General features: G+C 41.1%; 1 protein-coding gene and 1 long non-coding RNA gene across 2 annotated transcripts in view; one reads left to right on the plus strand and one right to left on the minus strand.

The window, feature by feature from the left end:
* LOC125239456 (zinc finger protein 436-like) overlaps positions 1-13,499 on the plus strand; it is a 32,913-nt gene extending 19,414 nt beyond the window's left edge. Inside the window, exons 7-12 of the mRNA XM_048147065.1 lie at positions 4,955-5,162; positions 8,464-8,588; positions 9,398-9,521; positions 11,426-11,539; positions 11,928-12,125; positions 13,107-13,499. Coding sequence (XP_048003022.1) covers positions 4,955-5,162; positions 8,464-8,588; positions 9,398-9,521; positions 11,426-11,539; positions 11,928-12,125; positions 13,107-13,265 — 928 coding nt within the window. The 3' untranslated portion in view covers positions 13,266-13,499. The remainder of the gene's footprint in view (positions 1-4,954; positions 5,163-8,463; positions 8,589-9,397; positions 9,522-11,425; positions 11,540-11,927; positions 12,126-13,106) is intronic.
* LOC125239460 lies at positions 6,143-7,220 on the minus strand. Its single transcript, XR_007178533.1, has 2 exons — positions 6,908-7,220; positions 6,143-6,431 (listed from the first exon to the last, which is right to left on the minus strand). It is a non-coding gene; the product is annotated as an uncharacterized LOC125239460 (long non-coding RNA).
* Positions 13,500-18,060: the final 4,561 nt, after the last annotated feature.

An 18,060-nucleotide genomic window follows, 5' to 3' on the forward strand; every position in this document is an offset into this window, starting at 1 on the left:
GCGCTACCAATGCAACACATGCTCGCATCGCTCGCACACCGCGTGAGTACTGTAGGCATGGTAGTGAGAGAGATGTAAATAATGCGGTACAAGACTGCGCGCGCACGTCGTGACTGCGCACGAGCGGCGCTACCAATGCAACACATGCTCGCATCGCTCGCACACCGCGTGAGTACTGTAGACATGGTAGTGAGAGAGATGTGAATAATGCGGTACAAGACTGCGCGCACGTCGTGACTGCGCACGAGCGGCGCTACCAATGCAACACATGCTCGCATCGCTCGCACACCGCGTGAGTACTGTACACATGGTAGTGAGAGAGATAGAATAATGCGGTACAAGACTGCGCGCGCACGTCGTGACTGCGCACGAGCGGCGCTACCAATGCAACACATGCTCGCATCGCTCGCACACCGCGTGAGTACTGTAGTAGGCTTGTGTAGGACATGTACTAATAGTACAAAAGACACGATTCCCCGCACTGTACTAGACCGAACTACTCCCAAATGATTCTGCTCTCTAGGACATTTAGTACACTCACACACGCGCAACAGAATGGGAGCGAAAGGAGCGAAGAGCCGAGGAGTGACAATGACAGCAAAGCGGTCCGTGTGATCCGACCGCAACCGAACTAAAACCGACTGACTCGGACCGAGAGCGCGTGAAAACGGCCGATCAGCTCTCGGCTAGTACGAGCGAGCGTTACTGTACGCCATATGCACAATTTGTCTCTCGCTCTCTCGGTGTACTACTGTCCTAAATGTCCTAAAAGAACGAACTAGTACACTTCGGAGATCGTACTAGTTGGGAGCGATCTTTTCAGTGAACGAGCAGGCACAACTCTATACTGTAGGCATGGTAGTGAGAGAGATGTGAATAATGCGGTACAAGACTGCGCGCGCACGTCGTGACTGCGCACGAGCGGCGCTACCAATGCAACACATGCTCGCATCGCTCGCACACCGCGTGAGTATACTTTGTGACACGGTCGATCTCGGACGGTCTAGAACGCAAAATGACTAGTGCAATATTAATCTGTATCGCTATTAGTCTCCATCGCAAGCAAATTTACCAATCTGCACTGAACAGGAGCCCCGCTGTCGCGCCGAAACCTACATAAGTGTACTGTGAGTGGACACTTCACCAGTGCTCTCCACGCCACTCGATCCTGGGCCCGGTGCATGCTGGCCCGCAATGTGGTCTTTGTCACAGACGTTATTCTGTCAAGTTATTTGTAGTGACATTTAGCGTCATCCACGCGACAAGTAGCGTAAATTATCAATTGTAATGGAACCTTGCAATAAGGATGGGCTTGACAAATTAGACCTCATCCAGGCAAAATGTTTGAGGATTATACTTGGCGCTATGAGGTGTTCTCCGAAGAATGGCATGCAGGTAGAAAGTGTTGACCCTCCACTGGCTCTTCGCAGGCAATATCTTGCTGACAGATTCCTAATCAAGAACAGCTCATACTATAGCCACTTGATGCTTCCACGCTTGTGGCCGCTGGCGCTGGAGGTCACTGAAAATAGATATTGGACATTTAAAGCTTTCCCAAGAACAGTAATATCTTTTTCCAAATTAATTAATATCTACCCCAAATTATATAAATCCGGTACTAATCCCATATTTGAAGTAGCATTTGAAACCCTTATATACACCCCTAAAGTAATATTAGATATAGGCATTTTCAAAAATGATCCAGGAGCAAACAATAAATTCAATAAATTTTTAGAAAAATGGTCAAATTACTTACCGGTGTTTACTGACGCTTCCAAAGTGGATGCGACCAGTTGCGTGGGAGCAGCAGTATGGATTCCTCGTTACAATATAGCTCTCCCATTTAAATGTCCTCCACAATCTTCAATATTCACAGGCGAGGCAGTTGCTATCCTTGAGGCTGTCAAATATTCAGAGACGCACAACATTAGTAAAACTATTATTTTTACTGATAGTAAAAGTTGCCTGCAGGCTATTATTGGCAACCAATTTAAAATGAAAATGAAGTTCCCTTTGATTTTAGAAATCAAAACTATACTTCGCAGGTGTGAATCAAAGGGCCTAACCATAGTTCTAAGTTGGATTCCTAGCCACTGTGGCATTAACGGCAATGAGATGGTTGATTCATGGGCAAGGCGAGCTATCGAGATTGGTTCAGTGAAACCGGTAATTTACAGTACTGACCTTTTGAGTGGTGCACTCGCAGATATGTTTGCCACATGGCAGGAGCAATGGGATATCTCGAAATTGCAGACGGGCAAGCACTATGGATGTGTGCAACCTCGTATCACTCGGAAGCCGTGGTTCTATCGTTTTCGTAATTCTCCTAAATGGGCTATATCCACAATTTGTCGGTTACGATTAGGAAAAGTATGCACTCCGTTATTTCTGGCTATGATTGGAGTCCGCGCGAACTCATTATGCCAATGCGGGCAAGAAGAGGGTAACTTGGATCACATCTTCTTTTCTTGTTCAATGTGTAGCTACTCACTGTACGATGTATTGCCCGAAAGTGTTCCACGACCTATATGCTTTAGCTCGCTACTTTGTTACATGGATTCGCCCTTAACTTCTATCCTAATTAAATATTTACAAGCAAATAACATTAAACTATAAATAACGTAAATTCATTCTCACTCTTTCGTCTATAATATTCTATTACTTCATTTATTCCTATTATACATGTAATATGGTTTTCTTTTCTTTCATTTCCCTCATGTTGGCATTACTAACATTCTGTCATCCGCTTCCCGCTTCTTCGCTAATCAATTTGTGTAAGTGTTGTCATGTGTTTGTCAGTGACGTTCATAACAAATGTTTTGTTTTAGGTTTTCCCTTCACATCCTTCATAAAAAAAAAAACCGAACATTCTCCTCACGTGTGAAAGTCAACGCTACGGTAACACCAAGCCAACACTGACATTGGCAAATTCACCCTGTGCAAATTGGCAGGGAGTAAAAGCCAAACCAGAAAAAAAAAAAAAAAATTATCAGTACTGTTATTTGTCAATAGATGTCGCGACGAACAAAAAGTCTATGCTCAACAATTTTAGCTAATATTACAATAGTATTAATCAGTACTCTGTTTTCAATTCCTTCTGCTAGTAATATAAGTTGTAAACTGTTTTAATATTACATTTTTGGCAGACGACTGCCAGCATATCTCTGATCGGCTTGACCCCTAGGGGCTGCGTAGAGATGTGGCCTCGCTCTGCATTTTCTATCGCATGTATAACGGGGAATTGTTCGGATTAATCCCTACCGCTTCTTTCCGCCATCGCCCTACCCGACAATATTTCTATCTCCATTTAGTTGGCTGGCAGTCCTCAACTGTGCATTTCTCCAGAAACTTCCTGCCCCGCACAGCTAAACTGTGGAATGAATTGTCGCCTGCGGTATTTCCGGACCGATAAGACCTTCAAACCTTCAAGAAAAGATCGTACACCCATCTTAAAGGCCGGCAACGCACCTCCAACACCTCTGATGTTTCGGGTGTCCATGGGCGGCAGTGATCGCTTACTATCAGGCGACCTGTCTGCTCGTTTGTCTCCTATCCCATAAAAAAAAAGACGCAACACTGTTGGCACCTAGTAGTAGTGGTACTGATAATTTACGCTATTTGACGCGTGATTGACGCTAGATGTCACTACAAATAACTTGCATTTACTGATGTATGGAGTTACAACTCTTTCCTTACTTATTAATTTATTTATTTATTTAAATTTTATTGCACAAATTATCAATAAAAAGTACAAATGGCTGACTTAACGCCTTAAGGCATTCTCCACCAGTCAACCACTGGGCAAAACAGAGATAGTTAGTTTGGTGCACAAGATTATAAGCCAGTATAAGATTGTAATGATTAAATACAAGTCGACATCTTCTATTATAAAATAAATATACACAAATACAATAAATAAACCTACATATATATTAGTATAATATATCGTCACTACTTTTAAAAAATCTCGTATCTCACGCTGTTCCTCAAAGTTAAAACGCAGTAAGTCTATACGCATTTCATACATACTTACTACAATTTTCTTTTCATTGACAGACGAAGATACAAGTTTTTTTAAAAGTAGTGACGATATATAAATAAAATACTATTACTTCATTGACCAGATTTGTACTATTTTTTCATTAAGTAGATTTTATAAGATGCATCCTTGCGTGTGTACTCAACTACTGCGTGTGTAATTTTGTTTACTATATTTACTTGAATTTAATTATCCAGTGATGTAGGAAACTCTAGGCCTAGATTTATATATCTTTTTGTAAACCGTACTTGTAAATGGCTGTTTGTTTTCAAAATAAACTAAAAAAAATACACATATACATAAATAATTAAAATGTACCTAGTGCGAGACATCACGTAGACTTTAATCTCGAATGTTTCTTGAACTTATTTCTCTATGCTGTAAACTAGAGATGGGCCGAATGTTCGGTAAATATTCGGTATTCGGCATATTCGGCAAGTTTTTCAATGTTCGTATTCGGCCGAATAATTCGGTTGCTTTGCCGAATATTTACCGAATAAACAAAGTAAAAAAATAATGAAGATCTTACGTATTCCTTTGGATAATAAGCTCCTATTTTAGTAGCTTTCTAAGGAACTACTAGAAAGAGATAATTGCCTATGCGTCAAAATACAAATACAAAGTTGGAAAAACCGTAGTTTAAGAGTTGAGAAGAGTTTAGAGTTGTTTTAACTAAGTTTTAGTTAAATTCACTAAATCGTAATAATATATGTAGTTCTAGTAACATATGTAACCATTATCAATCATTTAATAGTTTTTTCTTAACATTCGCTTTCTAAATATGGCGTAACCGAATATTCGGCCGAATGTTCGGTTCCGTAAGAGCTGAACCGAATGTTCGGCCGAATATTCGTATTCGGCAAAGTCCATATTCGGCCCATCTCTACTGTAAACACTCGTCTTCGTTTCACCCAGGTCGCAAGCGCGCGAGCACGAGAAATGGCACCTCGGCCACTTATACGTGTGCGCGCTGTGCGGGCACGCATCGCGCGCGTCCACGTCGCACCTGACGCACCTGCGCGCGCGCCACCGCACGCAGCACGTGTGCGCCGCGTGCGGGGACAGTTTCGTCGGCGCGCACGGCCTGCGCATGCACGAGAACAAGGCGCACCGGGATTCTGACGTAAGTTACGAGAAAAAAAAAGTGAAGCGCGGTGTGAAGTGTTAACCACCGACAGATTTCATATAGGAAGGAAGGAGATCGGACACGCCCGAGCGTAAGGCCGTTTTCACATTATCCGATCCGATATCGGATGTCGGACCGGCATCCTACATCCGATAAACGCTTCCGATAGTGTCGGATGTCGGTCCGATAAAACGCATTGTTCCAAATCAATGAAGTATGATTTTGAATCAAAAAATATTTAAAAAATGTTTTATATTTAATAATTATAAGCACTATATCCTAAATATTATATTGTAAAATTAAGATAGCATAAAAAATACTCAGAGTGTCAGGCAAAATAAATAATTTTACATTCAACTATATCCTGACCTGCCCTATGCCTGTCCTATGACCTGTAATTAATTGACTTGCTAGATGTAACGTGTTTTGTTACTTGGCCAAATAAAGAAACTTGAACTTGAAACTATCTACTAAAAGATGAAAAAACTAGTATCCGCAATTCGGACCGATGCATTACAATACAACCTTTTTTTTCAATGGGAATTTTCAATTAATTTGAATTTCGATCATTAGCAGCTGTTTAATAGACGACATTTTTGTCACGCACACTACTACAAACTTATATATACATTATATACGCACACAAACAAATATTATCGGCCGACTACTGGCGGGGGGTCCGGCATGCCAAAAAATGTCGGAAGCGTCCTGCCGATATCGGCAGTTCCATCGTGCCTCGGACAAAAACTGTTGTAGGAGAGTACCATCGGCATTAGATCCGCAATTTTTGCGTTTTATATCGATTTTTAGTAATAATGATCTATTAAATACATAAATGAAGACCTGAAAGCGCATAAATCTTACATTTTACATCCTTCCTACATCCGATATCGGATCGGATAATGTGAAAACGGCCTATTTTAAGGTAAGATACTGTAACGTCTAGGACTGGTAGGGCATAAATAAAAATTCTACCAGAACGTTAACAAAAATAATTTATTTAAAAAAAACTAAAATCTTGGAATAGGGTCGTGGGTGGTCAAGGCCCGGTCTATAATTTGCCACCGCGGAGCGGTACTGCCCTGGCTGGTGGTTATGATGGTGGTCCGCAGCAGGTGTGGGGGCCAGCGCTGAAGAGGAGCAGGGGCGACGGCGGGCGAACGACTCAGGCTCCAACCCAGCCGTCTGGATGTTGTGTGTGTGGATGCTGGTGACGGTGTGACACGTCGGCCGAACGGTCTTCTTTTTTAAAAATAACGGCGCACCCTGTAAATTTCCACGCATAGTCTTAGTGATGAGACCTTGTTCTTGCTCGCTCTGATAGGTGAACACCCTGTGACGATGATGATGATGATGAAGGTGGGACCAAGAATAAGCCGGTGCACCAGCAGCATAAGTGCATAAGCAGATAGCGTGTTTGTGTTCACAAATCAGAGCGGAGTTACAAGCACAGCAAGGAAAAGCACAGAAGTAAGGAAGAAATAACAAAGAAAGTGACTAAATTAAGAAGGAGGTACGCACACATACTTATTCGTACCCGCCATTACATTACTTAGCACTAACAGAACAAAGGAAATTGCAAAGTCATTCTCTCTAAAAGCGTTTAGCATAAAATGGGAATGAGTAATTTAAATTAAGGATCTAACACAGTTAACAAAAGATAAGTACAAGTGAGCTCACATTAGGATTAAAATTACACTATGTACTATTTTTTAAAATAACGTTCAACACTTTGCACTTACCAGTACGTGGGTGCGGGAACTCGTTATTTCGCGATTACGTCGCCGAATATATTTAAATTAAATAAATTTGCAGGTGTCCGCGCCCACCAGAAAATAATTAAAATTATAATTCGTACAGCGCGCGAGACGACACGGGCTGGCCCGTGTGCGCGACGGTACGTGCGTATCGTTTGATAGCTGGCGCGGACTGATGACTGGGCGGCGCGGCGGGGCAGCGCTCGCGCCAGTTCGAGATTATTCCGTGACGTCAGCTCAGACCGGTCGTAGTACAGTTGATACGAATAGCGCATGGACGGTCGGATTAGCCTTGCGATGTCTATTACAGGAGTTTTTTAAAACATAATTATTTTATTTTATTCTTAGTCGTACTTTAAAATAGAAAAGTAGAATAAGATAATTAATTTAAATTTAAAATTGATTGTTAAATTTGTAAAAATAAATAGTTGATTAAAATAAATAATAAAAATAATAATTGATTAAAATAATTCATGCAGCTATAATTAAAATTAATTTATAAATAAGTGTAACGTTGCACGTACATGTTTTAATTATAAGCTTTAATTTTATTATTTTACAATTTTAATTATACAAATTTTAACCAAATAACTTATTTATAAATTAATTTTAATTATAGCTGCATGAATTATTTTAATAAATTATTATTTTTATTATTTATTTTAATCAACTATTTATTTTTACAAATTTAACAATCAATTTTAAATTTAAATTAATTATCTTATTCTACTTTTCTATTTTAAAGTACGACTAAGAATAAAATAAAATAATTATAGTCATATTTTGAATTACACAGGCCGCAGGCCCGTCGTGAGCTTCTCAAGACACTTTGTAGCTGGAATTATTGTAAACAAAAGTGTGGCCGGTGCTATAAATAATTTGCACCATTCGAGGTATTAAAATTGCCGATATTTTACAATGAAATAAAACTATGGAAACGGATTAAATCGCGTATAATGAATTTAAAATACATCCCGACGTTTCGAACTCTTTACAGCGTTCGTGGTCAACGGGGGTGGTGATATTTTACAAGTTTATTAAAAATCTTTACATATTCCATTACACAAATAATGACTCTGTTTAAACAAAAATAAATTTCAACACAAAACGTTTTGCTATATTTATTGAAATTAAAACCCGTTTTTGTCGGGTAGTTTGTTTATTGCACTGGTATCACTGTGGAAATGTACCTGGGCGACCAAGTAGCGGGCCGCTAAGCATTATTTTTCAGCAACTTTCGAGACTAGGTGGTACTGAATTTTAATGGCTAATTAAAACCGTCTTCAAATACGATGGTACTGTCTGTCATTTCGACTCAAATGACATTCCGGTAAGTTGATAGAAATTGTATATTTGTATATTTATATTTGTATTTGTACATAGGGCCTAATCGATTCAACCAATTCGAAATTAATCGTTAGATTTGGCGAACGATACGTCTTAGCCACATCGCAAGTATCGCAACATACTTCAAAACAAATGTGTCAAAAATGTGAACTTACAGATCCGGGACAATAAATACAATTGTATTTTTGTTTCAGCCCGTTCCTGACGACTCTCCGGCATCCGAGCGCTACTGCGCCGAATGCGACATACAGTTTGTGACGCTCCTCGCCTGGAAGCGGCACATCCTCAGCGCCGCCAACCACGCCTTCAAGCGAGACAAGTAAGTCGCCGCTACAGTCTCAGACACATGCGACTCCGCGGCGAGCGCTACTGCGCGGAATGCGACATACAGTTTGTGACGCTCCTCGCCTGGAAGCGGCACATCCTCAGCGCCGCCCACCACGCCTTCAAGCGAGACAAGTAAGTCGCCGCTACAGTCTCAGACACATGCGACTCCGCGGCGAGCGCTACTGCGCGGAATGCGACATACAGTTTGTGACGCTCCTCGCCTGGAAGCGGCACATCCTCAGCGCCGCCCACCACGCCTTCAAGCGAGACAAGTAAGTCGCCGCTGCAGTCTCAGACACAGGCGACTCCGCGGCGAGTGCTACTGCGCCGAGTGCGACATACAGTTTGTGACGCTCCTCGCCTGGAAGCGGCACATCCTCAGCGCCGCCAACCACGCCTTCAAGCGAGACAAGTAAGCCACCGCTACAGTCTCAGACACAGGCGACTCCGCGGCGAGCGCTACTGCGCGGAATGCGACATACAGTTTGTCAGCAATTCCCGTTAAGTTTGTAAATTTGGATCACGTCTCCGATTTGGATAAAAAACGGTCTGGCCTAGCGTGTCGTGACCCTGCCTGCTAAGCCGCGGTCCCGGGTTCGAATCCCGGTCAGGGCATATATTTGTGTGATGAGCACAGATATTTGTTCCTGAGTCATGGATGTTTTCTATGTAAGTATTTGTATATTATATATATCGTTGTCTGAGTACCCACAACACAAGCCTTCTTGAGCTTGCCGCGGGACCCGGTCAATCTGTATAAGAAAGTCCTTATAATATTTATATTATTTTATTTTTTTCTAGGGGAGTGTGCGCGATCTGCGGCCCCGCGTGTCCGGGCGACGGGACTCACCTCAAGGAGAGAGTAAAGGCGCTCCGCGTCCGCAACAAGGCGCCCGCGTCACGCGCCACACTCACTTGTGAACAGGTAAGTGTGTGCACGCGTGTGTGTGTGTCGGGACATCAAGGAGAGCGTAAAGGCACTTCGCGTCCGCAACAAGGCGCCCGCGTCACGCGCCACGCTCACTTGTGAACAGGTAAGTGTGTGCATGTTCATAGTGTGTGTGTGTGTGTGTGTGTCGGGACATCAAGCAGAGCATAAAGGCACTCCGCGTCCGCAACAAGGCGCCCGCGTCACGCGCCACACTCACTTGTGAACAGGTAGGTGTGTGCACGCTCATATTGTGTGTGTGTATGTGTGTGTGTCGGGACATTAAGCAGAGCATAAAGGTACTCCGCGTCCGCAACAAGGCGCCCGCGTCACGCGCCACGCTCACTTGTGAACAGGTAAGTGTGTGTGTGTGTGTGTGCGTGTGTGTCGGGACATCAAGGAGAGCGTAAAGGCACTCCGCGTCCGCAACAAGGCGCCCACGTCACGCGCCACACTCACTTGTGAACAGGTAAGTGTGTGCACGCTCATAGTGTGTGTGTGTCAGGCCATCAAGGAGAGCGTAAAGGCACTCCGCGTCCGCAACAAGGCGCCCGCGTCACGCGCCACACTCACTTGTGAACAGGTAAGTGTGTGCACGCTCATAGTGTGTGTGTGTGCGTGTGTGTCGGGACATCAAGGAGAGCGTAAAGGCACTCCGCGTCCGCAACAAGGCGCCCGCGTCACGCGCCACACTCACTTGTGAACAGGTAGGTGTGTGCACGCTCATAGAGTGTTTACATTGAGAATTCGCCAGTAACAATGTGCTAACCCATACTAAATTTGTTGTTGTGTTTGTTGTACATTTGTTGTGTGTTTTGTTGTTTGCTGTTGTATTCTTACGGGTTTGCTACAACGCCACCCTAAGGCGGTTGGGAATTGAGAGAAGGCATGGATAAATTCGCACACATCCAGCAGGCCTCCGTGGCGCAGTTGGAAGCGGCAAGACCAGAGGTCGCAGGTTCGAGTCCTGCCGGAGGTGGGAATTTTTCCATTTTTCCTTTAATTTAAAAATATGTCAACAGAGGTTATTTTTATCCCCTTGTTCCTCGTAGATAACCAAGTTTGATAACTGGTTTTGTATGAGGAAAAATAATTCTTCCTAGCTAACTGGGAAATGAAAGAGGATTATTTATTTATTCTTAGATAATCATTATTTTTGGCAGTTTTCTACGAAGATTTTTTCTTCTTCTTGGCTTACCCGGTTACGAAATGGGATTTTTTTTCCTCGTAACAAATTTTCTGTACATAATTGTAGATTAAGTATTAGATCCCCCGTGGTGACGGGTTAAGAATTTCACCACCCCCTTTCTTCCCGTGGGTGTCGTAGAAATCGACTGTGGGATATGGGTTAAATTGTGTCGTAGGCGAGAGGCTGGCAACCTATCACTGCAATGTCACAATTTGGATTTCTTTCAACCCCTTTTTGCCAAGAGTGGCACTGAAACTTAGTAGTTCATGTGCTCTGCCTACCCCTTTATGGGGTACAGGCGTGATTATATGTATGATGTAAGTATTAGATGTATGGAGATATTGTGGATAGTGTAGAATAGTGTTTACTTACTTACTTTGTTGGCGCGACGACCCAAAGTGAGTCTTGGCCTCCAACACAAGAGCACGCCACTTTACGCGGTGCAGAGCGACCTCTCGCCAGCCCTCATTGACGCCGAGTTCGAGATCTGCTTCCACTCTATCTGCCCAACGATATTTAGGATGGCCAGCGGGACGGCGTCCAGTTGGACAACCCAGATAGGCCCTCTTGACTGCCCGGTCCCCATCCATCCTTATAAGATGGCCAAGCCAGCGGAGACGATGTGCCTTGGTCTCACCTATTATATTCGGTTCGGCTATAAGATGTTCAATGTTAAGAATAGTGTTTATCAATTTTAATTTTTTTTTTCCAGTGTGGGTCCTCGTTCGCAAACGGGTCTAAGCTGCAAGCGCACGTCAAGAGGGTACACCTGGGCGTGAAATACAGAAAGCACGTCGTTTGTGAAGTCTGCGGCAAAAGCTGTACGGTAAGTGAAACCCACCAGTAATACAATAGGCGAGACGACAAAAAAAAACTCATTAGTCCGTCAGTTACAATATCAAAGAATTTTAGACACGTTTTTTTTGTTTTTTCTCGTAAACGAAAAATGACGACGGTACAGTGCGTTCGCGTGACGTCACGCCTAGGTACAATTTTTTACTTAGAAGTGACGTCACGTCACAAGCCCCCGCTCCGGAACTTTGATGCTCTATATCTTTGTATTTTTTCATTAAAAGCGAAAAATATATGTTCAATATTTTTGGACGATCTAATTGACGGACTAAACAGAATGCCATTTTTTTATGTAGTCGTCATTCCTATTCTGCTTACGTACATATCGATGATATTTGCTTCACGCCTCTGTTGTTTTACAGTCCAACGCGTCACTAAAATACCACCAGCGCACACACACAGGGGAAAAACCATATCCCTGCCAAACTTGCCCGAAGAGGTTCGCGGATAGCAACCAGCTGCGAATACATACGCGTCGGCACACCGGAGAGCGGCCGTACCTCTGCCGACACTGCCCGAGGACCTTCACGCAGAAACCCGCACTCAACAGGCACTATAGGGTATGTAGAACGTACGTCACATTAAACAGAAACCATACGTGTTAAACTTGGCTGGTTCCCTATACGTGTACGTCGCAACATTCGCATGCTCTGCACGCTCTTTTCTATCATTAACGATCCTCAATCTCCAGAATATCTTAAATCCTTCTTCAACTACTACGGTGTTTCTCGGATTCGCCAACTGCGCTCTTCTGGCAACCTTTCCTTGTCAATACCATCTCACCGAACAGGTTTTATGTCCAATTCTTTCTCCGTTCAGGTGTCTCGTCTTTGGAATAGTCTCCCCGTCAAACTTAGACAATGTCCGAATAGATTTGCGTTTAAATCCCTGACTTTGCTGGTAGAATGACAAATCCTTAGTATTCCATTTTTGTAAGTTTCATCTGATGTCATATGTATGTATATGTATGTATTTTTTTATGTATTTAAATATATTGTATGTATGTATATTATTATCTGTGTGTAAGTATGTTTATTCTTTTATATATTACATATAGGTTAGCTTAATAATATTGTGCAAATAACTTAACTATTTTGTTCTTAATATAATTTAATGTTGCACCGCCTACAATTTCTCTGTTTTGCCCGAAGGAGTAGTTTTGACTGGTAGAGAATGCCTTTTTTTTTTTTTTTTTTTTATTATAAATGGGCTTACTCTTGACCACAGACTAGCCAAAGGCAAAGAGTGGAGTGGAGCAAGCCTTATAGCATTAAGTCCGCCTTGTGTACAATTGTATTTTCTTTGTGCAATAAAGATTAAATAAATAAATACGATTGAGAAATCTGCAAAATGAGATGCCACGACAGCAACCAACTGCGAATACATACGTGTTGGCAAACCGGAGAGCGTCCGTATTGCTGCCGACACTGCCCGAGGACCTTCACGCAGAAATCCGCACTCAACAGGCATTATAAGGTATGTAGAACGTACGTCACATTAGACAGAAATCATATGATTGAGATATCTGTAATTTGTTGCAGGTGCACACGGGGGCCAAGCCGTACTCCTGTCAGTACTGCGCGAAGTGCTTCAGCCAGTCCAACTCCCTTAAGTTGCACGTGCGGACAGTACACCTCAAGATGTCGACTAAGAGGCGGGACGATAAGAAAGACGGGCTGATTTTAGACAAAATTGAATAAAGATAAATCATGTCAATAAATTTAAAAGTGGAAAACCCCACTGCACTGGCGCTCCACAGAATGCTACTCCGGGTTCGAAATTATCAAGATTACGCATCGCGATAATTATCGCAATATTTATAGGAAATTTACTTGTTGCATTTTTCCATAAGAAAAATAACGCTTTATTGTTTCATAACAAATTTTAACACAAAACAAACACAAAAAATAGAAATCATATTTTTTGCACACATGCATACAATCACGCTACGGTAGGCAGAGCACATGAAACTGCTAAAGTTTCAGTTAATGATGTGCAAGTTGCGGAAACTTTCCAAAAAAATCTTAAATTTCTTGAAAAATTGAATATGAAAAATTCACGAAAATTTCACGAAAAGTAAAGGGAATTTAAATTTATGAAATGGAAAGTTTCCATCCATACAAAGTATGGAAAGTTTCCGAGGTTTCATTTTCAGAATTTTGGAAACTTTCCGTCGGCATATCAGTAGTTTCAGTGTCACTCCACAATAAGGGGTTGAAAGAAAACGAAACTGACATTGCAGTGACAGGTTGCCAGCCTCTCGCCTACACCACAATTTAACCCATATCCCACAGTCGACTTCCACGACACCCACGGGAAGAAAGGGGGTGGTGAAATTCTTAACCCGTCAGTCCCGTCACCACACGGACCCTGATGCTATGTATGGCATTAGACTGATATTGACCGGGATATAGACCGTGATTACCTTTTTGATTTTTGTCGAGCTCCCGATATTTCGACGCAGTTGCATGCATCATGATCACGGAAAACTGACGAAGGCGGGTGGATGTCAATCAATCAATCAATCAATCAATCAATCAATCATCATTTATTTGCAAGAATACTTAATTGTAGTTACAGGTTGTTCTTGTAAGAATTTTCAGTCACAGTATTCTATCGTGGTTAAACGATGTGCAAATATTAAAGAAACAAAAAAAAGCTACTAATACATAACATTAGGATTACATTAGAAAATTATCATTATTATTTATTACGGTACATTGAATATAATTTAATTTGAATTAGACATTGATTACCTACTTATTAATATTATTATGTTCAATATATCCCTTTACACTATAAAAGCATTGTTCTAACAGAAAACTTCTCATTTTCTTCCGAAAATCAGTTGTTTTTAAACATCTTATATCATTGGGAGCATTATTATACAGTAGAATACACATATTATATGCATTATTTTTGTATATAGCCGTGTTGCATCTTGGCTGATATATCAGGTTTTGATATTGAGATCTCTGTGTTCCTGAGAAGAACTCTGATCTCATTTTAAATATGTCTGGCCGATCTCTTACAAATAGGCATGCTTTTAAAATATACATACTAGCTAATGGCATATTATGGCAATATTTTTAATTCCTTAAAAAGTGGTCGGCAACTGTCTATTACCCATGCGCCAAGTATTGCACGGATGCATTTTTTTTTGTTGCAGTAGGGCTCTTTCGGCATCAACAGAATTACCCCAAAGTAGCAAACCATAATTGAGCACCGAGGACACATAGCCATGATAGGCTGTGAGCGCCGCTGCAGTATTCACAGTATCTTTAAGTTTTCTCAGAGCAAATACGAATCTATCTATTCTGCTGCAGACATAATCTATATGTTTTTTCCAATTAAGGTGCTGGTCAATATATAATCCCAAAAACTTAATATGTTCACAATTTGATATACAATGGCTATTATAATTAATATTTAATTGCAATGGATTACTGTTATATGAATGAAATTGAATAAAAAATGTCTTTTCTATATTTAAATTTAAATTATTACAGATTGTCCAATTATTTATGTCAGCTAATGTATCATTTATATTATTCTCGTATTCATGAATATTATTTAAACATCTTTCATCATTATCTCCCTTTATCAATATTGTAGTGTCATCAGCGAATAATATGCATTTGTGGGGAATAGTAAGAGGAAGGTCATTTATATAGACTAAAAATAAAAGGGGGCCCAAATTGCTCCCTTGAGGCACTCCAGTTTTAATTTCACGAAAATTTGAACGATATTTGACTTTGACATAATGATTTTTCATTTTTTGAATTTTAACAATTTCTGTACATTGTTTCCTATTCGATAAATAACTTTTAACCCATCAAAGTTGCTTAGACAGCGCGCGATCTACCCTCTTTCGCGCGAGTCTGCTACGTTCACTTTCAACGTTACCACTCACGGTCTATGTCCCGGTCAATATAAGTCTAAGGAAAATACCGGGCCGTGAATCATTCAAAACTCTTATGTATTGTTCCCCTAATAAACAGAAATCGGTGATGAGACGGGCAACTACAAATAGGAGGTGTTATAAGTAACACTAGTCGAAACATACAGTTTAGAATAAATTTAAAAGTGAAAAGTACTGCCTTGGGTGAGATTAGACCTGAACTCACGGCATCTTTATCTTTATTCCTTCCAGCGCTCTGCCGACGGCTTGCCTAAAGACTCAAATTTATATAATTGCGAATATTAAAATATTCGCAATGTAATAAATATGTAAATAGATATACAATAAAGTTAAAGAGACCTGCTAGAAATTTTCTATTTTCTATAACTCCCTTTCCACCTGCGTGCGATAGCACATTTTCTGTACAAGTGTGATGTAAAAAACTTAATATAGTTTCTGCCATTCACGGTGATGCGATAGTTTGTCAAAAATAAGCTTTAATGACATGTCATTAAGAGTCAATGTACTCTTCTTCTTGGATGGAACTATAAAATCGAACTAATAATAATTAATAACTATGAATGCATAATAATTATGATTGTAAATAATTAAGAGTATAATTTTATATATAATTTTCGGAAGACATATTAAATTATTTTAACTTAGCATTTTGACTTTTACTACCTACTTATAGTTTTTCCCGTTGGTAAGTAGCGAGGACGATCGACCTTTGATTTTTCGAAAACAAGTAGTAAATGAGTAGGTTGCATTTATTCCACAAGAGTGCAAAGCAATTTCATACAAATGTCCGAAGCTGGCTGGTAGAATCGACTTTTAAATTATTATTTTGAATCATAAATGAAAAAATTATGGATTTGAATTAGTCTGATGTTTAGAGTCCATATTTTCTCGTGTTGGTGTGGTGAAAAATATTATTTGACTCGGTGGTAAAATTTGAGGAAAATAACGCTTGAGCCCTCTTACAGGACAGAAAATTGTATGTATACATATTGTATACTCTGTCAAACAAGTCTGTCGGTAAATAAAAACAAAGAAAACTATATGCATCCTTTTCTTTAGGGTGCTAGAGAAAAGGATACCTATAGTTTTCTTTGTTCTTATTTACTGACAGCCTTTTTTGACAGAGTATATTTTTCCACTATGTGGACGACCTTGGTGCGGTAGGTTCATGTGTTAGTGTCCTATGCGGCACACTATATTTTATAGATAAAAGATAAAGATAAAATACATTTATTCGTGACATTCACAACACGTACGTATAGTATAGTCCTCCTCATCGTTTTCGATGACGGCGACCCTAAATAAGCCTTACGGACGTTTCCTTGCGTGTGCTCTAATGTGGCTGGCCAGGCCGAACTTGCTTTTAAATACTCGCTGGCACCACGGGTGGCAATAAAGTTCGCCAGCGGAGTTATACGTGTACACGTAGGAGGGCTTAAGTCTCTCTTTTCGTAATTGGCGCTTTTCATCTAAGGTTTTGAGGCGGTTATCCTCAAATGCCTTAACACCGTTATAGATGGTAGTTCGCCAAGATGACCTTTTCCCAGCAAGCTCCTCCCAACGCTCATGGTCGATGTCGCAAGCGTTCAGATGTCGTTTGAGCACGTCCTTGTAGCGCAGGTGCTGACCACCGTGCCTTCGCTTACCCGCCGCTAACTCAGAGTAGAGAATAGTTTTTGGCAAACGGTGGTCGCCCATTCTAAGGACATGCCCACACCATCTAAGCTGCCGCTGCATTAATATGGCCTCCATGCCATATAATCCCGAACGACGCAGGACCTCGGAGTTGGGGACGCGATCCTGCCACTTGATCCTAAGTATAGACCGCAGACATCTCAGGTGGTAAGTGTCTAGTTTTTTAACGTCTGTTTTGTAGAGGCACCATGTACATGTGCAAGCAACAAGAAACAGAGAACAGACCATTAAGTGTGCATCACGAAATGGACCCAACTCAGCATATTGCTAGCTGAAAGCCAGCGCTGGTCTTCCTTAGGGCCCATTCGGTGATGCCACGACAGATAACACACAGAACAATAAAGAAAAAAAAACACATAAAACATATAATTTACACTACTAAATTAAATATTTTATTTTGATTTATCCCATCGGTGCCTCCCTATCGCACCTACATATAGTGCGATAAGGATGGCCTGACGTTATTATCACGCGACTATGCTTGCCACCTGGTTAACACTATTAGAGACGGTCCACCAAATCTTGGCACTAAAAAGGCGGCAAATTTCAGAAATTTAGGGCTCACCGGCCGATTAGTCTTCATGAAACGCGTGCCTTTCTAAACCTTGACGTTGGCGGAGTCATCGACGAGCTATGACACTTAACCCTTAAATGCATAGTGCTCTGTCAAACAAGTCTGTCAGTAAATAAGTACAAAGAAAACTACATGCATCCTTTTCTTTAGCGTGCTAGAGAAAAGGATACCTATAGTTTTCTTTGTTCTTATTTACTGACAGACTTGTTTGACAGAGTAAGTATATATGCATCATCTATTTTTGACTCTATTGACAACATGTCAAAATTCAAATTTGAATGAATTTCTGTCAAGGTCATGCATT

Source organism: Leguminivora glycinivorella, chromosome 25 (assembly GCF_023078275.1).
Source record: "Leguminivora glycinivorella isolate SPB_JAAS2020 chromosome 25, LegGlyc_1.1, whole genome shotgun sequence".
Taxonomy (NCBI): Eukaryota; Metazoa; Arthropoda; class Insecta; order Lepidoptera; family Tortricidae; genus Leguminivora; species Leguminivora glycinivorella.